At 39.5% G+C, this 26913-nt stretch overlaps 1 protein-coding gene across 1 annotated transcript in view; it reads left to right on the top strand.

Moving 5' to 3' along the window:
• Positions 1-4767: 4767 nt before the first annotated feature.
• MYBPC1 (myosin binding protein C, slow type) overlaps positions 4768-26913 on the top strand; it is a gene marked incomplete at its 3' end in the record, with an annotated part of 72648 nt that continues 50502 nt past the window's right edge. The window contains exons 1-2 of the mRNA XM_011966642.1: positions 4768-4931; positions 24458-24493. Coding sequence (XP_011822032.1) covers positions 4907-4931; positions 24458-24493 — 61 coding nt within the window. The remainder of the gene's footprint in view (positions 4932-24457; positions 24494-26913) is intronic.

Genomic DNA, 26913 nt, shown 5'->3' with positions numbered 1-26913 from the left:
AAATTAGTAGGATTGATTTTAAAAGTGAGAATCGATCCTCCTAATTTGCTGGTGCATATACATAGCTTAAATTGTAATCGATTTTTGCTAGACTACTTTCCCAAAAGGTTACCTATCCAACAGTTTGATCAGCAATGTATAAGATTGCCTGTTTTCTCATACCCTGAATGTTGTCATTAAAAAACAAAAAGTTGCCAGCTTAAGGGGTGAGAAATGACTCCTCATTGTTTGTTTCCATTTTCCTGAAAGCTTAAGCAATATATCATATGTATTCATGGTTTCTATTTCTTTTGTGAATTGCTTTTTGAAATCTTTTACTCTATTTTTTAATTAATAATATTAACTCTGTGATGTGTTTAAACTAACTTTTTCTCCTTTCCTTTTTTACTTTTTGATTTTATGGTGTCTTTGCTAGAGATAAGGAATTTTAAAATTTTATTTACTCAAATCTGTCACCTTCTTCATAGCTTCTAGATTTTCTTACTTTAACACAAGTTTCTCCACTTATGTGGAGTAGTATTATTCAAATACTCTCATATTTGTTCTTTAAATATTTTTATTGTTTAATTTTTTATCTTAAAACTTTATTTCTTGGCCGGGCGTGGTGGCTCAAGCCTGTAATCCCAGCACTTTGGGAGGCCGAGGCAGGCGGATCACAAGGTCAGAAGATTGAGACCATCCTGGCTAACACCGTGAAACCCCGTCTCTACTAAAAAAACACCAAAAAAAACTAGCCGGGCGAGGTGGCGGGCGCCTGTAGTCGCAGCTACTTGGGAGGCTGAGGCAGGAGAATGGCGTGAACCCGGGGGGCGGAGTTTGCAGTGAGCTGAGATCGCGCCACTGCACTCCAGCCTGGGGCACAGAGCAAGACTCTGTCTCAAAAAAACAAAACAAAACAAAACAAAAACAAAAAACTTTATTTCTTCTATAATTTGCTCTTCTATATTGTGTGAATTAGAGGTCTAAAGTTTTTTATTCCCCACCCACCCACACCTGCCATGTGCTTCCAGCTTACCAGAGAGTCATACCAACACCAGTTTCTGTTATTTTACCATGATGTTGATTGCAGTATTAGTTATGGTGGTCAAACACTGAAAACAACCTGTATGCCCATCAAAAGGCATGTGATTGAGAAAATATGGCATACTACGGCACATCCATACCGTGAACAATTATTTAACTATTAAAAAGGATTGAGTTAGGTCTATGTATATTAACATGAATGAATGTCTATGAGAGGTTACATGGAAAAAGAAGATGGAAAAATAATGTAAATAGTATAACCCCATTCATTAAAAAATAGATGAAGAACTCTCTACATATGAATATATACATTTGTACACGTATGTATGAGCACAAAGGAAAATTAGACCCTAATTCACACACTGGAATGAGGATGAGGTTCGGGAGAGAGTGAAATTGTTGAGATTGTTTTTTAACTATTTATACTTCTCCATATTCTTTGGTTAATGCAGGGAACATTATTGCTTATATTTTGAAAGGTGTGAGACTGATACTCGCCTATCCGACATCCATTCTCCTTGGTCTCCTTAATAACAGAATTCCAATTTTACCTGAGAATCAGACTACACTTCCCAGCTCCTTTTGTAGTCAGATATAGCCATGTAAATCAAGTTCTGGCCTGTGGGATGTAGTAGATGTGTGTGGGACTTCAAACAAGTTTCTTTAAAATGAAGAAAGTGACTCTTCTTTTCTTCTCCTTCTCCTTCTCCTTCTCCTTCTCCTCCTCCTCCTCCTCCTCCTCATCATGATCCTCCTCCTCCCCCTCCTCCTCCTTCTTCTTCTTCTTCTTTTCGACTGCCTGGAATAGGAATGTAGTGGCTACGGATCTGCAGCTATTTTGGACCATGAGGTTACCAGGAGGATGGTAGAGCAAGAAGAAGTAGTCTGGTTTCCTGGATACACTGTGAAGCCATTGTATGACTCTAAGCCATTTGATTTTGGACTTGCTTTATGTGAGGGAGAAATACTTCTATCTTGATTCAACTGCTGGTATTTGGTGGTTTTGTGTTGTATTTGAACAAACCTCATCCTCAGTAATACAAAAGGAAAAATATAATAAAGCACTTAGCAAAAGAAACAAAAGCCTATTGACCATCCCCCCGTCTTTCCTGAGAGTACAGCTAAGGCGTCTGCAACCTTCTAGATGAATGCATAAGATCTGCAATAGGGGTTATGTATTCCTAAAACAATATAACCCTAGGAAAATTAGAATTTGTCTGTACTTTCAATTCCTATAATAATGCTTTGCCTTTTTATAATTAATTCCTTTATTACCAAAAAGTTCCCCAGGTCATAAAATACTTTCTCTGTGGATTGCAATATTTCCTGGCATATGTTCACCTCAGTAAGATGATCAGTGTATTAAAAACCCAATGGGGTTTCTGCAGAAGCCAATGATGGCATGGCACCTCTTTTGTGGCATGTGTGAAATCTGCCCTTCGCTATAAACATTCTTATGCAACACGACACTCTGCCCTATGTCCATTTCATATGTGGTGTTCAGCGCGCTGGGAACGCTGAAAAAAACAATTCTCTCTTAGAGATTTCACAAATAAAATCACAGTGTTAAAACTCTCAGGAGCCTCCAAGATCATTGTTTTAAAGCCCCCTTTTTTACACAAAAAGAAACTGAGGCCCAGAAACCCCCCTGACTTTCTTAAGAGTCACTAAGCTGGTTAATGATAGATCCAGAAATAGAACCCAAGGGACTGACTTCAGATTCTAGGCTCTTTCATTTGTTTCATCTATTAATTGATATTACCAGAGTGGACTCAGCAAAGGAACATTTTTTTTTTTTTTTTAAGTACAACAATGTCCTCAGTAGTATTATGTGGTTAAGGAGAGGCTTTCTTTATAAAAGAAGTTAATTACCATCTTGACTGGCTTCCCCCGCCTCCCCGCCACATAACTAAAGCATGATGCTATTGACTTCTAAGTCGAGTTTCCACCCTTATATGAAAAGTCAGCTTGGCACAGAGTTTGGTAGAGCTAAGTCTGACCAGCTGCACTCTCAGCCACAAGGGAAATTAGACGAGACAGTGCGGCTGCTTCAGAACCAATCAATCAAAGTTTTTTGAAAATTATCTCGAAAACACACACCAGTAAAGGCATGTGGGTAGCTGTCTTTTCATAGAAACTCAGGTTAGTACTAGCGCATGTGAACAAATAAAGTAAGGTGTCTTCTTCGGGTTGACTACTTGGTAGTTCTTATTTCTCTATCAGTTCCATGAGCGTTTTGGGAGAAAGTGACCACATCTACTACAGTCTTTCAACATCTTAAGTTAGATTTGTGTACCCTCCAATTACCATCTTGAATCAAAACAGTAGCTACTAGTCTATTTGACTTTCTTTGCCCAGGCACCATACATATTTTTTTATTTTATTTTTATTTTTTGTAGAGACAGGGTCTTGGTTTGTTACCCAGGCTAGTCTCCAACTCTTGGCTTCAAATAATCTTCCCACCTTGGCCTCCCAAAGTGCCGGGATTACAGGCCCGAGCACTGCACCCAGCCTCCACATATATTTTTAAGTGTATAATTCAGTGGTTTTTAATATATTCACAAAGTTGTACAACCATCACCAGTATCTAATCCCAGAACATTTTCATCATGACCAAAAGAAACCCCGTATGCCCTGGCAGTCACTCCCAATTCCACCTCCCTCAGGCCGCTGGCAAACACTGATACACTGATACGGATTTGCCTATCCTGGACATTTCATATAAGTGGAATTGTACAACGTGTGATCTATTATTCATTATTATTATTATTATTTTGAGATGGAGTTTCACTCTTGTTGCCCAGGTTGGAGTGCAATGGTGCAATCTCGGCTCACTGCAACCTCCACCTCCCAGGTTCAAGTGATTCTCCTGCCTCAGCCTCCCGAGTAGCTGGGATTACAGGCAAGTGTCACCATGCCCAGATAATTTTGTATTTTTAGTAGAGATGGGGTTTCTTCATGTTGGTCAGGCTGGTCTTGAACTCCTGACCTCAGGTGATCCACCCGCCTCAACCTCCCAAAGTGCTGGGATTACAGGCACGAGCCCAGCAGTGATCTATTATTTTATAGTCTATGTTTGTATATCTGACTGACTTCTTTCACTTAGTGTGATGCTCTCAAGCTTCGTCCATGTTGTAGCATGTGTCATTGTCTCATTCTTTTATATGTCCTATAATTTTGAAAAATGATGCTTTTGGAAAAAAATGCAAACGCAGAGTATCCCTTAATAGAAATCTTTGCTATTCTTAGAGGAGAACAAGAGACAAGTTATTTAACCTAGAGATTTGGCTTGAAAACTTAATATTGACATATCAATAAGGAACAAGAAAAAATATAATGCAATAATTAAGGATTGATGAAAATGAAAAGCTAACTGGAGCATAAAAATGATCATCTGAATACAAAGACTTTTCTGCCTAGTCTTGGTGAAAATTAAGGCATTGGTTGGATTGGCATATCATGATTTTTAATTTGATTTTTTTTTTTTATCATCCAGCAAACTTTTTGCACTCCTGAGTCAGCACATGCATCTGTCAGAGAGAGAAGAGCAAGACGGAGCACGAGGCTGCGGCTGAATTTAGAAAGTTAGAGGTGTTCTCATCAGCCACATGAGATGGGCAGGAGATTCCTTCCAGTAGGCGAGAGAGCAGAGTGCAGACAACAGATGTGAGAAAGGTCCCCATAGCTGTCAAGTTCCTGCATCCTTGTGCTGAAGAAAGGGAGGTGCCATCATGATTGATGTTCAGAGGCAGTATAAAAGCACTGAGTTTCTCCCCAACTGCTTGTCACACCGACCTGCACTATCTCTCGCCTGCCTGTGGGTTTCTGTCAACTAGTCGTGGAGGGGAGAAAACTCTTTAAAGAATAACATCTTACTGTGGTCATGCCAGAACCCACTAAGAAAGAGGGTAAGACTTATCCAGAAATCTTTTTGTTGTACTCCTTAATAAAGTGTGTTTATTTTGGTATTTGTCTTCAAACAAATAACAAATTTCTTAACTAGATGAGAAAACAAAATCACTATGATTTAAGGAAAAGATGGTTTAAATTAAACAGACCAAAGGAAAAATACAGTGAGAGTATACTGAATTTAAAAATTTCTGATAATGATAGTTTCTAAAGGCATATTGACTAAAATTATCAAATGATAATTCTATCACTCAATTGTAAAGAATCCTTAAAGTGTAATTTAAGGATGTTAATTGCTGGTGGTAAACAGATTACATTTTCAAGCATATTTTCTTAGGTTTAGTCACAAATTTTTACCATGTATTTGCAATTTGCAGAGAGTAGAAGACTTAAAATATTTTCTAAAATGGTTAATACATTGGATCAAGATTTCAAAAAAGAATTTGTGACATTATTTCCAGATTTGCTACATTTTTAAAATGGAAACATATTTAAAATATACAGATGAAGGGTTTTTTGTTGTGTTCTTATCAGTGCCTTTGGAGGTTCATTATTAAATTCTTGCATGGAAAGAAAACCAAACACCAGGAAAAAAGGATATCCCTGAATGTCATGAATAGATTGTTCTTTCACGAGTTTTATTGTAGAGAATTTCATAATATGTAGCCTTTAAGAATAGTTAAGCTGAAAGTATAAAAATATTCTTCCTTAGAAGAAATGTTTTCTCTAACAAAGTTTCTCCTTTCTAAAAAGTTATTAGTATATTAAAACTACCAATTGGTAACAGAAGTAAATTGGAATTATTAATTATGAAAATAAATAATAAGCACAAATTAATAGTATGCATGCATTGAATTTAATTTTTAAAGAAAATATCTTTTAAAATATTATTTCATTTATATTCATCTTCACTAGTGCTTCTTGAATCTTTATTTTTCCCTTCTGCAAATAAAAGAAAAAGAAAAAGTAGCAGGAAACATTAAAATGTCATAGTTTTCAGTTTTTAATTCTTAAAAATGCTTTAGCCATTATTTTAAGGAATCTTGAAAAATATGTTACACGTTGAACTCAAAGTTGAAATATTAACCAAATTATCAAAAGTCTTTTAAATATATTTTCTTTATATAATTAAGTAACCAGTGTTGACAGGCTGTGGTGATCAGTTTACAGGTTGGCCTTACTTAGTGGCAGAGGGCATTGATGGATGAAGTCTTTCACCCAAAATAACCACACCAAATGCATGCATTAATATGGGAACTTAATCCTGACTGTCAGGCAGGGAGTCCAACCCCTGCTAAAGTATCTTATTTGTAATGCAAATGATTTACGTGTGTATTAAGTGTCCTTTTTATCTGCTCTGTCACTTTAACCTCTCCTAAGTGTACCCAGATGAAATGCATTCTACCATGTTTCCAAACTGGAAACACAATATTGTTTTAATTATTCTGAATTTAGTGAATGATTTTGCATTTTTTTAAAGCCTAATTGAAAATGAGAAGAAAGCTGAAAAATCAATAAATAAGGTGACAGGCTGTGAGAGCCAATAAAGCTAATTAAATTATTCTGATTACTAGAGGCGATGAAGTTTACTTTTCATTTGACAACTCAGTCTGATTCACTCTGCTTTTACAGGGAAAGAAATTGTAGGGCTGCAAAGAGGAAAATATATCTTGAACTTTAGCCCCCACCCCCCGATATATATTTTTTCTTTCTGAATAAATCAGCATGGATACTAAAGACTCCATGATCTTCTTTTGCTCTAAAAGCACGTTGCTATTCTGTGTAGCAGTTCCTCCACCCAGGACAGGAATTTTACACCCATAAATTCTTTGGTTAGTGTAAATTTGGATGATGGGGAGTGGAGCAAAAAGAGTTACTGATATATTTAAAATCCATTGAGGAAGTACAGAGATTTTTTTGGTTCCCTTACCAGTGCAACTGATTCTTAAAGGAACTGTACCTCGAAGAGCGTTCCTTAGTGAAATAATTGCATTTTAATATTGTTTACATCAGAAGAGTAAGGAGTATGGCAATGCATGAACTATTCTGCTCCCCTCTTCTTCTCCTAACTGCGATTTCATTTTCACTGGGGTTAGTTTGATTACATATAAGCATCCCTCTGAAAAATAAAACATGGCCTAGAACCAGTTCTTCAGAATCGTTTCAAACTATCTGCAGAAACCCGCCTAAAGAAGAGTCTCCTCCAGCCCATATGGGTCTTCTGAATCTTTCCCACAGCTCGGAAAGCCATGCCCAGGGAGGCCATGACCACTTGCTATGAATCTTGAGAGGGCATATGGGCTGGTTTGGCCTTCCTAGGATCCAGGAGGATCTGGCAACTCTTCAAAAGAGGCTGAGTTTTCAGCACCTGCAGGTACAAAACATATCTCACTCAACTACCTCCCAGCCTACCCTGACCGAATTCTGGGAGTTTTCTTCTTAAATCTTGGGAGAGCTGGTTCTTCTAAGGAGGAGGAGGAAGGACAGCTGTAACTCTGGATCTCGAGGAGGAAGTCTAATGGAAGTAATTAGTCCACAGTCCTTGTTTAGACTCTTGGAATATGCTGGGTGGCTCAGTGAGCCCTTTTGGAGAAAGCAAGCAGTATTCTTAAGGAGTAACCACTTCCCATTGTTCTACTTTTTACCGTCATCAGTTGTATATTATGTATTCTTTGGAGAACTATGTTATTTGTACTGTCAGTTCCAGATAAAACTTACCTTACACCACTTTGGATTCTTACAGAAGCTAAGGCCTAGTACAAATAAGTTATTCCGATCAAATTGGGGGGATGCGGTAGGAAGCTTCATATTTGTGGGGCTCTCCCAGGATGCCTTTGATATATTCATTTATATAGCAATTATTAATTGAGTACAAGTAAGTGCCCTACAGTTAATTCCCCGGTTCCTACTGTGTAAAGAAATCATCTTTCTTTCTTTCTTTTTTCTTTTTTTTTTTTGAGACAGTATCTCATTCTGTGGCCTGGGCTGGAGTGCAGTGCCATGATCTTCGATCACTGCAGCCTTTGCCTCCCAGGTTCGAGTGATTCATGTGCCTCAGCATCTCAAATAGCTAGGATTACAGGCACCCACCAACACACCCAGTTAATTTTTGTATTTTTAGTACAGACGGGGTTTCACCATGTTGGCCAGGCTGGTCTCGACCTGCTGACCTCAGGTGATCCACCTACCTCGGCCTCCCAAAGTGCTGGGATTACAGGTGTGAGCCACCGAGCCCGGCCAAGAAATCACCTTTCACTGGAAATTTCTCTTTTCGAGTCAAAAAGAAATTTTATCAACCCCAAACTAAACAATTGCAACAGGCTTTCTTCTGTGGCAGAATCTCTGTTCATTAAAGAATAGTATGAATGGCTGCTAAACACATACAAATGATTTCCTCAGAATTTTACCTCTGGCATATGTAATGATTAAATCCATAAAACCTGATTCTTTAACATCCTGGGACACCTGTTAGCTGTCAGATTTTTCTTTTCTTTTTTTTTTTTTTTCCAGAAAAGTTCTCATTCTGTCACCAGGCTGGAGTGCAGTGGTGCAATCATGGCTCACTGCAAACTCTGCCTCCCAGGCTCAAGTGATCCTCCCACCTCAGCCTCCCCAGTAGCTGGGACCACAGATACATGCCATCATGCCCAGCTAATAGCTAATTTTTATATTTTTAGTAGAGATGGGGGTCTCACTGTGTTGCTCAGGCTGGTCTCGAACTCCTGGGCTCAAGAGATCCACTTGTCTCCGCCTTCGAAAGTGCTGAGACTACAGGCGTGAGTTACCGTGCCTGGCCTATTAACTGTCAGATACTATAAAACTCGGAAAAAATACCTTCTAAAACACTGAGTTGAGGCCTTAACATGAATTTCACTTTTTGTTTCTGATTTATCAGAGCTCATTATATTTAATGTACTTAAATTCTCCAAAAAGGCAAAAGTTCCTCTTTGGTGCTTGTGTGTCATTCAAAACATCTCAAGAGTCACTGTGGTTTTCTCATTTTCCGTGTAAGATCCCTTCTTGAAAACTCAAACGTATGGCCAAACACAGGTTCCATTATGACCATAATTTTAAGGTGCCATTCTGATAACTTCAGGAGGCAAAGGCGTACCTTTGTTACTGCAGATTCTTTTGCTGTGTCAACATACAATATTCGTCTTATCCATCTTGATCTACATTTCAGTAGGAATAGATGGGACCACGGGAGCAGAGAACAGTTTTGTTGTTGTTGTTGTTGTTGTTGTTGTTGTTTGAGTCCATAAGGGTTTTTCCATTTCTGTAGCTTTTTTTCCTTGGTCTCCAGAGATTTCATCACATTTTAAAGTTCTGCCGAGCCCCAAACCTACCTGAATGTACAGCAGCATTCATCGCCTCTTGCCTATTTCTAAGCATTTCTCAGGGCTTAGTCATCCATCAGAAAAGGAGCTCCCTTGATGGAAGAAGGAAACCTCCTTCTCATATTTCTTCTTTGACCTTCAGTTTCTACGTGCAAGAGAGTGAATGGCCTATTTCAAACACCGAAATCAATTTGTCTTTGGAAATATTTATTAATATATAAATACTACCCTTACCTCAAATTGGAGAAAAGTTAATAATTAATGCAGAAAACTAAGAGAAAGGAAGAGGGGAGGAGCAAAGATAGTTTATCAAGGGCAATTGTTTCCCTTTTGACTTCGAATGGCTCATCGAGGCCAAGTTGAAGGTTTGGACGGAAAATAAAGAAGTTATATGAATGAATGCCATCATATTTTTTCCTCCTGAGAAAAACCGCCATGCTGTGCTGGAGATTCATGGCATATAATTGAGCTCTGTGTTGTAAGAAGGAATACTCTGGGGCAAATGCGTACTAGAGGGGCTTAATACTTGGCAGAATCCTTCTTTTTCAGTAGCCTGCTTTTATGACTGCTCCGACTGCACCTGTTAGGAAGATAAATAAAGGACCGGCCAATTCTTTCCTCTGAAGCGCCCTAAATATATCGCTTTAAAAACACTTTGGAAAAACAAGTTGTATCCTTACTTCTCACCCAGTAAATCTAAAGAAATTCCCTCTTGTTCCCAGGCATTTCAAACAGTGAGGTCAGGAGTAAGGGAGATTGTGGAGTGATCAAAGGTGGAAGTTAGGCTCATTAGGGGTCTAAGGAACCCAGAAGGGTGGAAAGCATGAAGAACTTACAATCCTTTATGCTCTCAATGACTCACTTTATTTTGGCCATGAGACATGGCCTTGAAACTTTTTTTTTTTTTTTTAGGCTCTGTATACACACGCAATTCATAGCGTTTCCTTATTTACAGCAATTTCAAAGTATCCCCGAATCAAACATGAGTGTTGAAGTCAACTACCCAGGCTGAAGTTGCTTTTAAAAAATGCTTGGACACAAAAACAAATAAATAAGTGGTCTCTTTAAAAACTTGAATAAATACAAAATGACGTTTTTGCAATACTTTTGTAAACAAATGCATTCTTCTTTTCAATTTTATATGGTTGTGAGAGGAGATTGCTGTGTCATTATTGCTATTGTTTTTACAGTCCAAGGAAGCATTTTTGTTACTTGTATTTAAAATTATTGCAACTGTTTTTTTTTAAAATTATTTTTAGGCTGTTTATGGACACAGAGAATAATTTTTATTATAATTAATAATGGCTATTTTTATCTTCACTGCTCCTTAATTAGTCTATGAAAACTATATTAAGAGACACAAAATACTCTTGCCTGCCAGTATCTTCTGTGGTGATTCTAAACTTCATCTCTAGACATGCTTAAGTGTGTTAGATGATAAATAATGGGATTAAAGTTCTAGCAGCCAAAAATAAGTACGGAAATTTTAATTTAATGTGTGTACCTGAGAGCATGTGGCCACGTCTTCTTTGTTCTTATTCCATGTTAGTTCTTGATGGAAACAGATGTCTTTTCTGGAACCCTTGGTTTGTTCAGAGTACTGCATCCTGGGGAAACTGAATAAATACACAGAAAGGTAGCAGCTGAATTAGTGCTCTGAGTTAGGTTAATCATGAAGTAGCTACTGTTTATTCAAGAGGGGTTTCCTAAAATTTGAGAGCATAGCAATTAAGGAAAATGAAACTGTGAAAAAGAAGAAAAGACTTTGTCACTTAATTTCCTATATGTATGCAAATTATCTCATAACCAGATGAGAAGAGGGCTTCTGACCACGCAGCTTTTTACAAAGAGCCCCTCAAAATCAAAGTGATGATACTGTCTTGTCATAATTCTGCTCTCTGTGGATAGGCTCAGTTTCAATTTACAAAGAGTACATTTGGTTTAGACAGCCCAAAGATAGACCACAGGCCAAATTTTGAGATACTCCCATTCATGGGACAGAGTATTCATGGGCTGGCTTCAACATACATTTCCAGAGTAAAGTTTTAGGTACCATTAGATTGGGGCATGAATTGATTGATGTGGCAGAGGCAAAGACCAGGATCATTCAATCTCACACTTATTTCTCTTTCTAAAATGAGTTCACAAAAAGCTAACTGTAATCTGACTTTCATTATGCCTTTCAAGTCTAAATCCACTTTGATAAGGCTTGCCCTTTTATACTCCCTTAGGAATCATTTTTAGGCCAATTTGGCACATCAGGGCAGCGTCTAAAATTACACTTAATAATATGTCAGATGTTAGATCTTATGATTTTGTTCTATTCATTTTTTTGATGTGTATTTGGCTATTTTGGCTAAATATTATTCTTCTCCAAAATTGTCCAAATCTTTCTCTAAATAGTATCAGATCTCTTTATAAATTACTCAACTATAATATAATACTCTTTATAAATTGCTTTGCTTGCATCCGTTAATATCGTTTGCCTTCTAAAAACTTTTATGAATCTTGGAAGACAATGCTCTACTTAAAACTAAAAATTTGTCCATGTGTAATTCTACATTTTGTCATGTTTAGAGTTAGATGTCTTTAGGGTTGTTATGCACATAGTATGTATCTTGGCTTTTTCTTTATGCATCTTAAATCATATTCATTATTCAACATGGTGACATAAAAAGTTATAATATTCATAGAACATTCTAGACAGCTCAAATTCCAGCTGCACCATGAACTGAGTTATTTACACTTTGTATGCCTCTGTTTCCTCATCTGTATGTGAATAAAACAGTATCAACTCATTGGGTCTCAGTAAGAATTAACTGAAATACACCAGGTAAAGTGCTTATTTTATCTTATTTTATTTTTTATTTGAGATGGAGTCTTTCTCTGTTGCCCAGGCCGTAGTGCAGTGGCGTGATATCGACTCACTGTGACCTCCGCCTCCCTGGTTCAAGCAATTCTCCTACCTCAGCCTCCCGAGTAGCTGGGGTTACAGGCGTGTGCCACCACGTCCGGCTAATTTTTGTATTCTTTTGGTAGAGATGGGGTTTCACCATACTGGCCAGGCTGGTCTCGAACTCCTGACCTCAAGTGATCCACCTGCCTTGGCCTCCCAAAGTGCTGGGATTACAGGCATAAGCCACCATGCCTGGAAAGATAAAGTGCTTCGAACAGGGCCTAACATATGGAAAGATTTCAAGCATTTTCCTCCTAAAGCAGTAAAGTCAGAAATCTTGTCTGGTATAAGGTATTAAATGCCTCAAATTTCATATAAATTTTGATGGCATTTCCCTCAACATAAGGGATGTAACAACCACTGCTCACCTCCTCACTAGTGTAATATTTATAATACATGCCAAGAAAGCTGCTATGATAGTCATAGCCGTCATTGCCACCACCACATTTCCTTCTTTTACTTGTAGTGAGACATCTTTGCTTTCACCCATAGAAGCTCAGATCAAATAAAAGGTCTGTACTCCATGAGCTCTGCTGTGTTCTTACTGAAATGAGCCATGTCCAATTCAGGGGTCTCTAGTTGTCAGCATATAGCATAAGGTGATAACAGTTGGGTTGTTTCTTCACTGTTCCATTGTGGGGACATGGCCTTTCCCACTTAGATGAAAGAGTTACCCTACACAGTTGAACAATAACTATATCTGACACCAAAGGTTATAAGGCTTGGGTTTGTGGGACTTTACAATTTTTCTCCCTGGCTGGGTGCAGTGGCTCATGCCTGTAATCCCAACACTTTGGGAGGTGGAGGTGGGAGGATCACCTGAGGTCGAGAGTTCGAGACCAGCCTGACCAACATGGAAAAACCTCATGTCTACTAAAAATACAAAATTAGCCAGGTGTGGTGGCACACGCCTGTAATCCCAGCTACTCAGAAGGCTGAGGCAGGACAATCGCTTGAACCCGGAGATGGAGGTTGTGGTGAGCCAAGATTGTGCCATTGTACTCCAGCCTGGGCAACAAGAGCGAAACTCCGTCTTAAAAAAAAAAAAGATTTCTCTCCCTATCAGGGGTGCTTTTTGGTGAATAGGGTCTTCCTCAGTCTGCGCTTTCCTGAGATAACCACATAAAGAACTCTCCATGACCACATACGGATGTGGTGGGTGATTGATTGAGTGTCACTGTGTTTACTGTGGTGGAATTTTATTTTTATGACCCCACTTGGCGTCAGGACTCTTCTGCCTCTATTTTTAAAAAGTCACCCAATGTGAGGTCCAGCAACGGCTTGGAGCAAGACCTTTAAGAGATTTATCCTATAACCCTATAGCCACATAAATAAATGACACAGGTCAGGTACAGTGGCTCATGCCTGTAATCCCAGTACTTTGGGAGGCCAAGGCCAGAGAATTGCTTGAGCCCAGGAGTTTGAGACCAGCCTGAGCAACATGGTGAAACCTCATCTATAAAAAATACAAAAATTATCTGGATGTGGTGGTGCACACCTGTAGTCCCAGCTACTTGGTATCACTTGAGCCCAGGAGTTCAAGGCTGCAGTGAGCCATGATCATGCCACTGCACTCCTGCCTGGGTGACAGAGCGAGATCCTGTCTCAAAATAATAATAATAATAATAATAATAAGTGATGCAAGATCCCCAGAAAAGACACAGTAAAGGATGAAATTGTTAACAATACAAATTGCTTTTGCAATAATTTCCTTTTGACCTATGCTAAAATGTTAAGCTCCTTCAATTTGAGTAAATCTTCCTCTGCAAAACACACCCTCATATATGCCACTCCAATCCCATTTGATTCTTTAAAACATGGTAAGCATGGTGAGGAAGGCAAGTCCTCAGATCTTAGCAATTTTCCTCCAGCCCCATGTTAACAATGAGAAGTTATTTGTTGCTATGTAATAAGGACCATATTTTAATCCTCTTCCTGTGTGAAATGACATCCTGAGTTGAAACTTGCATAATTAGAAGGACAAAAGAATGAATTGACTAGGGGAGGAAAAAAACCCTGTAGATTCAGGGAAATTCCAAAAGTTGAATAATGAGTCATTGAAAATTTACATGATTGATGTACCATTAGACCTCATCTATTCAGAACATTAGAGTACAGTACAGACTTTGGCAACATTGGACCACAGTAAATAAATATGGATTAAATTGATTGAATCATTCTGTATAACCGGATTCTCTGCACAGCTAAAGGTTAATTTTGTTATATAACCTCAAAGCCTTATTTTTTCCACCAGTTTGAATAGAAACATTCTTAAAATGTAGTATATTACTCCTTGATTTGAAAAATAAAGTACAGTGGATATAATTTGTCTTAAATTATAGACATCAGTTGTTAGTATCACGTGACACCCTGAGAGACCAAATTATTTGCTTTTTTGAAAACTGGGCTCATATTGATTTGTATTTTGAATGTCTGTCCAATTTTTCTTAGCTTTCTCACTTTTTGCCTCCTAGAAGTGTGCTGTCTTCTTTAGTACTCTTGTCAGTCAGCATATGAAGCTGTTGCCCTCACTCCCCTTTGTCCTTTGTTATAGACTCCGTTCCAGGTCATTAATCTGGCTGAGTAGAGTTTAGCACCATCTAAGGCACAATATTTAAGAAGGCACTCACTTTCTGGGTCACCAAAATGCAGGGTCAGCACCTTAAGTGACCTCCTTAAATTCTGCTCCTCAGGCACCCTGCTTAGCTTTCCCAAGCCCCAGGCTCTGGGTTTACTGAGGAGCTAGGGCCTTGTTCCATAAGGAAAACACAGAAACTCTTAGTGCACAGAACACAGAAGCTTGAGATAAATGCAGAGGCCCTTCAGAGGTCTTTTTATTTGGGTGGTCAGAAGCCATTAGGTAAGTTGCTAGATAGATAGCTGAATTCTGCATAGAGGAGGTGCTACTAGGCACTATTGCCCTTTTGTCTCTATTACGGTGCACTTAGGAAAATGAGTTATTGCCCTAAAAATCAACGTATGGTTTTTATTTTGACTGATTCATTTGTTTTATCAAAGCTGCAGATGTATATGATGTATATGACCTGAGTTTGTTTTAAAATAACATGCACAAAATCTTTTTCCAAAGAGGTTTGCAATAAATTCAAAACCAGTGGTTCAAACCTTTTGGTCTCAGATCCATTTGCACCCTTAACAATTACTGATAAACTAAAGAGCATTTGTTTATGTGCATAAATAGTGTATTATACACACTAATTTTAATTTGTAATACAGTAAATATTGTATTCGTGTGTCATATAATACTTACTGTATTAAAAATTAAAATTGGCTGGGCATGGTGGCTCATGCCTATGATCCCAGCACTCAGGGAGGCCGAGGCAGATGAATCACCTGAGGTCAGGAGTTTGAGACCAACCTGGCCAACATGGTGAAACCCTGTCTCTACTAAAAATACAAAAAATTAGCTGGATGTGCTGGTGGACCCCTGTAATTCCAGCTATTCAGGAGGCTGAGGCAAGAGAATCTCTTGAATCTGGGAGGTGGAGGTTGTAGTGAGCCAAGATCACGCCATTGCACTCCAGCCTGGGCAACAAGAGCAAAACTCTGTCTCAAAATAAATAAATAAATAAATAAATAAATAAATAAATAAATAAATAAATAAAAGTAAAATTGATAATGTTTAAAATACAAGAATACAGCCAAGCGTGGTGGCTTATGCCTGTAATCCAAGCACTTTGGAAAGCTGAGGTGGGCAGATCGCTTGAGCCCAGGAATTCGAGACCAGCCTAAGAAACATGGCAAAACCTCGTCTCTACTAAAAAATACAAAAATTAGTCGGACATGGTACATGCCTGTAGACCCAGCTGCTCAGGAGGTTGATCTGGGAAGTTCATCTGAGCCTGGGGAGATCGAGGCTGCAGTGAGCCGAGATCACGCCACTGCACTCCAGCCTGGGTGACAGAATGAGACCCTTCTCAAAAAAGAAACACACACACACACACACACACACAAGAATACACAAACAATTCTATTAGCTGTCAGAACGTTGATATCATTACACATTATGTATCCTCTGGAAAACTTCACTGTCTATTTCTTAGAGAATATGAGTGAAAAAGGCAAATAATGTCTTAGCATTACTATTATGAAAATCATTTTGACCTGGTAAACTCCCTAACTAGGGAGCTCCTGAAGATCCCAGACCATACTTTGAGAACCACTAATATAAATCAATTTAGTTTATTTGTTGTTGTTGTTTTGTTTTTGTATAGAGACAGGGTCTCACTACATTGCCAGGCCTGGTCTTGAACTCCTGAGCTCAAGCAAGTCACCCACCCCCATCTGCCAAAGTGATGGGATTACAGGCGTGAGCCACCAAGCCCAGTCTACTTATTTAAAAAGTATGTAATTCTCTTAAATCCCAAAGTATAAGGTATCCAGACCCATAATGCCTATAATGAATAGAGTGGGGAAAAAAATAAGCAAGTAACTGTGAAAATGTTGAATTAAATGTTGATTTCTGTCCAAATTCTGCATCTGTGATACATAAGCAATTTGGCCAATAAAAATACACTGTCATTTATATTTGCTGATTTTGGGGGTACACTGTTTTTTGTTTGTTTCGTTTTGAGATGGGTCTTACTCTGTCACTCAGGAGTGCGGTGGTGCAATCTTGGCTCACTGCAACCTTCACCTACCCAGCTCAAGCAATCCTCCCACCTCAGCCTCCAAAGTAGCTGGGACCACAGGCATGCAACACCATGCCCGACTAATTTCTTGTATTTTTGGTAGAGATGTGGTTTTGCCATGTTGCACAGGCTAGTCGTGAACTCCTGAACTCAAGCGATTCCATCTGCCTCCCCAAGTGCTGAGATTATAGGCGAGAGCCACCACGCCTGGCCATGGGGTACACTTAGGATTAACAGAATCAAACATCTCTAAGCATTATTAATGTCCCTGTGAAAGCAATATTTTATGCTATGGCAGCTTCCATTGTGCTCGTGTCTGGGCAAATAAGGTCCAGGTTAGAGTATGCATATAGAGTCAGACCCCATCATCAAGAGGGGAGACACCTGATAGTGTTTATTACATATTTAATCTAAAAAGAAAGATAATTTGCTATACCACCAAAAATGACAGTACAGGAGTTGGCCAAGTAGACCCTTCCTTATTCATCATGATGTTTACAAAACATAAAGCCTTCACGCGTTTTTTTTCAAAGCTAGAATTTTACTTTGAGAATAAGAAAAAATAATTAGGAATAGCATACAATTTTGCCCTATGCCTCAAATTTCCAAAGAATATTTTTTATTTTTTAAAAATTTTCCCCAAGAAAGTGACAGAAAGCCACAAAAAGAGACCTAGAATCATAACATTTAGTGATAACTGTTATCATGTGTTCTTCTGTCTTTTTTATGCCTATATAATATATTCATGTGATATGCTCTCCTTGTATAAAAAACTAAATTAAATTGTACATAATGGCCCAGAAGATAGTTTAAGTAGGTAAAATAATGTAATATTTGAGACAGCCGCTGGGAAGAAGAGAACTGGGTGTTTTGTTTTGTTTTAAGTGTATAGACACAGACAGAGAGAGAGAGACAGTTTAATGAATTTTAAGACATAAGATTTCTTTTTTTCCCCTTTAAATTACTGACCATGAAACCCTTGATCATTGAAAATAGAAATGGACTCCACTGGAGAGGGCCAAACCATTTATGGAGTTACTGGGTCCCTAGTGTTTCTGCAGCAGCACAAAGGCCACATATGGGGCTGTCTATTTCATAGCTGCCACCAGTGCCCGTCAATTAGAATGCCTTGGCACAGGCTGTGCAGGCATGCCATTGGTGACATACCTGTGCTTTTTACAGTAGGTGACCATAGGAAAAATCCACCATAAATAGATCTACCCCTTTGAAAGCATTTCAGTGCTGCAAAGGGAGAGAAAGTCTGTATCTGTTCATTAGAAAGGATCGAAGAACAGCCGCCCTTGCCCAGGAAAGAAGGGGCTGGCTTTAGTTGTTGGTTCACAAACCAGTTCATTTTTAGGTTGTCCCTTAAAATATTTCCTTGGGCTTATTTTTTTTCAAAAAGTATCCTTGTTTTTCCTTTTTTATTCAAACATTTTAAAACATGCTTCTTTAGTCCTGTTAGCATGTTTTCTAACAAAGATATTATGTGGGAGAACCAAGAGAGGAGAACAAAAAACCAACTGTATTTACCTAGCAGGAATGTTCCACAGAACTTTGCCCCTAGGCTTTTGAATAAGCAGAAGTACAGCAGGACCTCACCTCAATAAATATCTGTTTGCTTGTTTAAGATTTAGAGAGCTTACCAAAGGTGGGTGCCTCTCGAACATTGCAACACAGCCAACCTTGTTGACAACAGTTGGTGTGATTGGCTGTTATTTGCTAAGAAACTGGTGGGACAGGTTCCTCGACACAAGTTGCTTTGCTGTTTTTGGGAGCCCCGATTTTAAAAGGGGAGGATTCCTTAGAAAGGCGAGGGGTGTAATATTCCTGAGAGCCAAAACTAACCCTAATTGCTCTCCTGCCCTTGTTAAGAAATGGAAGACATTTGTTGACAGTAAGAAGAAATGTAAATGATGGCGCTTGGGTGAATGCCCCTGGAGCCTTGGCCAGCGGGAGGGGAACCAATGAAAGACATAGTGTTCCCTGTGGGGAACACAGACGAAGAAAGCTGCCCACAGAATGCCAGGGGACGGTTATGGGTTTCTTGGCAGCAAGGAGAAGGGGCTTTTGTGCAGGGAGGAACAGCCTGCCAGTTAACTATATTTATGGAGCACCTGCTGTGTGGAATCTGAAAAGGAGAAGGAGAAGGGCCTTGTCCTCAAGAAGCTTGTGATCAAAGGGAGAAGAAAAGTCCCCATCTACTGTAAACCCATTAGGATTCCCACTCACATTTGAAAAAGGAGAGAAACGGGTGATATTTAGGGGGTGTGCTGAGCCTTGTTACTCAAAATGTGGGTTGTGGACCAGCAGCATCACCTGGGAGCCTTTTAGAAATGCAGAATCTTTTTATTTTTAAAATTAAAAAAAAAATTTCTGGAGATGGGGTCTTGCTCTGTCACCCTGGCTGAAGTATAGTGGTACAATCTTGGCTCACTGCAGCCTCCACCTCCTGGGCTTAAGTGATACTCCCACCTCAGCCTCCCAAGTCACTGGGACTTAGGAAGCACCAGCTAATGTAAAATGTTTTTTTGTGAAGACAGGATTTCATTATGTTGCCCAGGTAGGTCTCAAACACCTGGGCTCAAGCGATCCTCCTACTGTGACCTCCTGAGCCACTGCGCAACCTTGAAATGCAGAATCGTGAACCCTACTGCTGCAGACCCCAAGAGTCAGAATCTGCAGTTCTATCAGATCCCTAAGTGATTAATATGCATACTGCAGTTTGAGAAGTTCTAGAGGATTTCTGGAAGTAATGAGTCTTGAATGTTTTAAGAGAGCAGCGTGACTTGGTTCAGTGACTCAATTGATACTGAAAGGCAATTCATTTACCTGTGAATTTCCTAAACACAGGTATCTTATCGCATTGTAACCACTTTTATAACCCACTGACCTTGTTAAATTCATAATGGGAGTTGAATGAATTTAGCTTGCAAGGGTGCTCCTGCCTATGGTTCCTATTCAGTGAGGTACTGTGGAAATTGCTGTTAATGAACGAATGTTACAGAGGCAGACAGTGAAATTTAGGAACATGTAAATTACTTTTAGAGAAATGGGCAAAGCTGACCATGACAGGACCTGTCAGAGACAAACATATGAATTAGAGTGAGAGAGATGCGTGAGAAGTTCCTTCAAGGTAAATGGGCACACCTTGGGGTCTCTGAGACTTACCTGCAATGCTTCATTTTCCATTTAAGTCATGTGCTGCTTGGCCTTTACCACTCCTTGGTTTTCCAGTTTCCAGGTTTAAGACAACTGGAATTTTCTGTTTCAAATGCTCCGAAAAAGACTAAGGTCCTATTTTCTCTGATCATTTCTGTCTTGCCATGATTGATTGATTGAATCATTGTTTGATCTACTTATCTGCAGTCTGCAAACTATAATGCATATAAATTGCATCGAGCTCAACTACTATTCCCACTTTGTAGTAGGGTTATGAGGGACTCACCTCTTCTGTCCAGTCCCCACCCCACATGCAAACATGTTTTAACACATACAGCTCGTAGACCTAGAAATAAGACATATCCTTAGCAGGCAGCATGTGGAGGAAAACATAAGTGTCTTTTTCATAGGTGTGTCCGAGTAAAAATGATGATCATAACGATAAAAACCATGAAAAGATAAAGCCTATGTGACATTTGCCATGTTCTCTACCCCTGCTAATGCATTCATTCCGCCAATGACCCCTGAGTTAGGCTGTGCTATTATTTCTATCTCATACTTGAGGAAATAGATGTGCACCCCACTCCTACAAATAGGGAGGACAACATCCATATGAGGCTATGTGGTCTTGAGATTAAGACCAACTAATTCAGTGGGGAAAAAGGTGTCATTGTTCTGAGAAATCCATCAACCCTGTTCTGACTTGATCAACTTAAGTAGCAGGGAAAGGAAGTGCAGGGTGGGGCTGCAGAGGCCAGGCTTAGCCAAGCAAGCCTGGAGTACAGCCTGATTCCACCCTTCCTAGACTGTGCGATCTCAAAGAGCCTCAGTTCCCACTTGCAAAATGGAGATAATCATAGTACTGATTTCACAGAGTTGTAAGGATTAAAAGGATTAATATACACTAGGTCCTACATGTGGTGGGTTCTAATAAGGGGTTGCAATGTATTTACTCCTTCACTGGCTATAAAGTAAAGAGGTTTCTGTGATTTTGAGAAGAAAAAGTTCTGGATCTGCCTATTTACCAGGCCAGTATACATTTTTCTATTTCTACTCCCTGCAACCATCCCGCAACGGTCCTAACATTAATATCCTATAATGTTTCTGCCATTCTCTCTGGTAGAGTTGGCTATTCATGACCAATGTTTTGTGGATTAAGTGGAAGTTGAATTAAGCCCTTTACATTATCATTTTGATTTTTGGTCTGTTACATAGCCCATGGGGCTATAGAAAAAATGGAAATGGAGAATGTACATTCAGGCAACATCTACAGTTTTAGTGCCCAAGATGATTCTCTTTTACGTATTTGATTAGAATTTACCATTGGCCTTAGCTGGATTTTTAAGCAACTATGGTTACCCTTAAAAAATGAGAATTGGGCACATAGATGCTAAACAGGTATTATCTACTTAATAGTTGATATCCAACCACCAAAAGAAGCCCTTCTTAATTCTTTTGTATCAATTCTCTATGCATTTAACGTGTTTTCAGCAATAAAATGAGACACCAGGGAGATAAGAAAAGAAGGAAAGACCCCTGACTTTGTTTAGATGGGGGAGAAACAGAAACATATATATACAGAGACTATTAGACAATAATTAAGTCATAGTAAAAAGAGAATGTGTTATGACATGGTCCAGAATGCAAAAGAGTAAGAAAGAAGAACGGAATAGAATAATCAGCTCTGACCGGGCGCAGTGGCTCACACCTATAATCCCAGCACTTTGGGAGGCAGAGGCGGGTGGTTCATGAGGTCAAGAGATCGAGACCATCCTGGCCAACATGGTGAAACCCTGTCTCTACTAAAAATACAAAAATTAACTGGGCATAGTGGCACGTGCCTATAGTCCCAGCCACTTGGGAGGTTGAGGCAGGAGAACTGCTTGAACCCAGGAGGTGGAGACTGCAGTGAGCCAAGGTCACGCCACTGCACTCCAGCCTGGCGATAGAGCGAGCCTTCGTCTCAAAAAAAAAAAAAAAAAAAAAAAAAGAATAATCAGTTCCGAGCGCCTTGAGAAAAATGTTGGCGATGTGGATAAAGATTGCCAAACGATAGTAATGGAAACAGTTCATTCTGTGAATTATAGAGCTCTTTCTACATGGCAGGAACTACCCTACGCATTTTACATAGAATTGGCACCCTAAGAGGTTATTTATTTTGTTAATCTTATTTCACAGATGAAGGACCCAAGGCTGTTAGAGATTAAGGAATTGCACATGATTGCACAATGAATAAGGCAGAGAGTCAGGATTCAGACCTAAGTCTGACTCCATCATATGTTCAGAAAAAGCAGGAGGTCTGCTGGGGAGAACAGTGGCAGAAAGGTCAGAAGGTGAACAGAAATGGCTCTAGAACAGAGGGGCCACTGGAACGTAGTAAGAGAAGGGAGAGAAAGAAGTGCCCATGAACAAAGGCTTTGAATGCAAACCTGGGGAGGGTAGACCTAATCAAATAGTAATAGAAACCCTTTCAAGCAGAATAATGGGATGAAACACAGTTGTAGGATAAATAACTGCTGCAGCTGTGGGGAAAGGAGACTGGAGGGATGAGAAACTTGTCTGTAGACAGAACCAGGAAGAAGTCCTTGGGCATGTCATGGCAATGGCCCTGTCTGAAAGATAGTGTGTCAAAGAAATTGGCGTCTCGCTCTCAGTATTCTGATATCCATGTGCTGCAATAACTTATTCAAAGCCAAGAGGACAATATTAGATTTCCATTTCTGCACTCAGATCTCTGAAAATAAAATGCTTTGACTGACAGTTTCATGTTTTGATTGATGATAACCTGAGTGATTCTTTCCATGATGTAGTGAAGAAACAAAAACATTTCTGACAATGCCATCCAAGGGACATTTGTGTTTTCACTGTATCTGCGAATTACATCACATCCTGCTACATTTTCTTCTGCCCATGTATAAGGTTATGTTTTTTGTCTATTGGTTATATATATTCTTCTCCCTCACTAGTAAATAGTAATAAACTTATTTATGGCCACCTGAATAAAAGTTTTTAAAAAGCAATAAATTGAAGTTTATACTAGCCACAAAATGAGTGATGGAAAAAGACATTATTGCATCCTGGCAGGCCTGCATTACTCTTTTCTTGATTTCTGTTACGGTGCAATCCATTCCTTTTTCCATGCTCATTCCAGCCTTCCTAGACTAGAATGGGGCACTTGGCCTACACATAGTGGTGACTGTTCTGCCAAACTGCTTGTTACAGGGCCTCTTTCTCCCTGTTCAACAAGAGTCACTTGTGGAAAAAAAAGTGGAAAATCCCATATGCTGACAAAGGCTCCCAGGATTCCACAATGTGTCTATAATACAAAAACTTTGCTATCTTTATATTTTATTTAGTAGTCAAGTAGAAGATAATTTTAGAAGCGATCACCTTCATTAACTGCCTCTTCTTGTCCTGGAGATGAAGCAGCTGGTTCATGAGTGAGTGATACTCACATGTCACTAATTCCCAATTCTGGGCATCCACAGGGATTTGGCAGGGGAAATGCTGTGCTCTTTGTTCATGGGGATGCCTTCAGCTACTTGGAAATAGTATATTCTTTAACAGAAGTTTCTTTGTCAGACTTCATGGCCAGACTGCTCTGTAATAACCAGACATCCAAAGCCAGGTAAACCAAAACCTCAAAATCAGAGCTTGGAAAATTTTGAATCAGTGTAGGTGGGAATCTATTCCAAGCACGTATGTTTCCAGAAGCGACTCTGAGAGGGCTTAATTCTGTTTCCCAATGAATTGCACCTTCCTTGTAAAACAACAACAACAACAACAACAACAACAAAAAGCGCTGCAAAGCCAGAGGACTTTGATGTCATCTGCGTTCAGAAAGTGTCTCCCATGCAGGCAGAACAATGTTGGAGATGCAGTGCTCTTGCTTTCTGGGAAAAAGGGGTCTCATTTCTGCACCAACCTTACCTTAGACTCTACGGGATATGCTCACCATATGCTTGCTACCCACTGTGTTTCACTTCATCCTAACAGCAGTCCTGCCCGTGTAAGATGGGTGTTGTGGCCATTTCTCTAGAGGCAGGAAAACAGGCTCAGCACAAGTAAATGCCCGGCCTGCCTCAGAGAGGATAACTAAGTGGCAAGGACACTTGGATCCCCATTCTACTTTTATCTTTCCATCACTACACCATGCCACCTTCTGGAAATCTATATACCACACATAAATGGCAGCATGAATGTCTTGGGCCTCTTGATGCAGTAGGGTGTGTGTGTGGGTGTGGGGGTGTGTGTGTGAGAGAGAGAGAGAGAGAGGAGAGAATGTGTTTTCCTGCTCCATCCTTCTTGTGAGTACACACAGGTGAGATGGCTGCCTGCAGCAGAAGCAGCCTGGGGCTGTGGAAAGCAGTTCTCCTCTGTGATAAATGAGCCTAACATTTCCATGACTTTTCCATTTCTAGAAAATGAAGTGCCAGCCCCAGCCCCGCCCCCGGAAGGTGAGTAAAAACACTGCCTCACACACATTTGGGCTGCAAATACAGAACGTCCATCCCAGCATGATTTGACCTCCATGGTGCTGTGAGCTGTGAGCTTTAACCTAATTCCTACTGAGAAGTTGGATGGTGACCATTGTGATAAGTTGATAATAATAAAAATAATACATTGTGTTTATATAATCTTCTTGTGTTAATCTAATTTGGATGGCACTTCATCTATATTAGGGGAAGAATTCTTATGAAACCTTTCAAGTTACGTAAAAGTTATTATGTCCGCATTTTACAGCATGGAGGCTGAGCCTCCGTCCGAGGGGTTGAAGGATTTGTGAGGCTTTTTCCTATATAGTGAAGGTCAAACAAACCCACATCTTCTTCATGAGAGTGGGGAGTGGATTCATCTCTACCCTGGAAGATCAGCTGTCCCTTCTCAACTTGACATATGTCACCATTGAGCACCTGCAGAAACTCCCTAGGGACTTTCCAGAAAGGTTTGGTGGCCTCTGAGGTTCAACGTGAGGACCAACTTCTTGAGTTCTTAGTACCATATTGTCCACCAGCTGGCAGTAGGAAACAAGCACAAGGATCCAGTGAGACCCTTGGCAGGTAGGGCAGTCCTCGACGGCACGCAATATGTGAAGCTTGTTTTTATGTCCACATACACCTAAAGAAGAGAAGAGGATTGAAAGATTGAAAGCTCGAAAGATTGAAAGCTCAACATGGCTTAAATTCCCAACATGGCTCTTCAGAGCCATTTATCAGCCAAACAGCCCCAAGATGGAAGCAACCAAAATCACGTGCATTGTCCTATAAAGACTCCAAAGTGGCCTTTCTCATCCCTCTTCCTCCTTGAAAAGGGTGATAAACTGGCATCCATTCAATAATTATTCACTAGGTATTTACCTTGTGCACAACTCTGACCTAACCCTTCAGAGGGATTCAGACATACCTACCATATACGTATTAACAGCTAGGTGCAAGCATATTGTGCCAGATGTAGTGGGGAACTCTACCTAGAACACATCTCCCTGTATTCAGTTTGTTTGCAGCCAGGTAGAAAATAGAATACAGCCTGGAGAACAATTATATAAAATGCAACCAAAACATTAAAACATTAGGCAATATTATAAGAACCCCTCACTCCCACCAAGCAGTCTGTGATTACTTTTGGGTTGCTTAAACTGACAATGTGTTATGAAGCCAGCAGATGACTGTAGACCTGGTCCAGCTTAGGTGAAAGCAGGAGTTGGAGAAGGTCTCAGTTTCTAATCATCTTTTCACACAAAAACTTATGAGGAAATTATAAAGCTCTTCCTCTTCCTCCCTGGAGATCGTTTTACTCTTTTCTTTGTTTTCTTTTTTCCTTTCTTTCTCTTTCTTGAGACAGCGTCTTGCTCTGTTATCCAAGCTGGAGTGCAGTGGCACCATCACAGCTCACCGCAACCTCAAACTCCTGGGCTCAAGCAGAGATTGTTTTTCAGGAGGGCAGTTTAAGAAAACTAGCTACTCACAAGAGGCCCTTTGTCCAGCTAAGAATACTAGATTCACACACTAAACCCTAAACAGTATAGAGAAGTATTACAATGTGTCAAAATGAACAAAACTGGCTCAGTGTCATATGAGCTCAAACAGGGGCAAGCTCAGATTTATTTTCTTTAGATCTTGATCTTGAAACTAGTATAGATGTGTGACATTTTTCTTAGGATCTTCCTCTTCCTTAGTATGTTTTCTTCTTGCCCATAACAAATTTACTTTGATCAACATTGGTACACTAAGAACCTACTGACCATTACAAGCAAACCTTTCCCTTCTGTTTTTCATATTAGTTACTGCCACTGAGCCCCTATCATTTCCTTTGCATGCCATATTTCATATTCATTGCACAACATTGACTTCCTCTTGCTCAAATGTCTCCTCCCAAATTCTGCTAAAATTGTCCTTCTTAGTTAACTGAGATTTGAATCTCTATTCATCAGTCCAAAAAAAGAGAATCCATTCTTGAAACAATTCTTTTTTTACATATACCATAAGTCAGATATCATTTGCAGGTCTAAACTAATATGATTCCAAACACAGAGAAATGCAAACTAGATGGTCTCAACTGATAGAATCTGATGTTACCGCTCTTGTTTTGCATTTATTGCCACTAAACCCAATCCAGAAGATTCACATGGACACTGAAACATTTTCCTTGAATTAACATACACTGCACACAATTACATATTTTGTACTTTACTATAAAATCTGTAAGTCCAAACTCTTGGAATCATTACACGGGGCAAACTGACTTTTCTTTAAAAAGTCAGTCCCTTGTTGAGGTCTAAAATTAAGTGGCTCACATTTTTTTTTGCCCAATTCTACTCCAGCATGTTATATAACATGATCCAAGTATAGTTGAGTGCATTTTAACAAAATCTGTATTG

This window comes from Mandrillus leucophaeus, unplaced genomic scaffold (genome assembly GCF_000951045.1).
Source record: "Mandrillus leucophaeus isolate KB7577 unplaced genomic scaffold, Mleu.le_1.0 Scaffold768, whole genome shotgun sequence".
Classification (NCBI taxonomy): Eukaryota; Metazoa; Chordata; class Mammalia; order Primates; family Cercopithecidae; genus Mandrillus; species Mandrillus leucophaeus.
The sequence above is the reverse complement of the archived record's forward strand: the minus strand, read 5'-3'. Positions and strand labels throughout refer to the sequence as shown.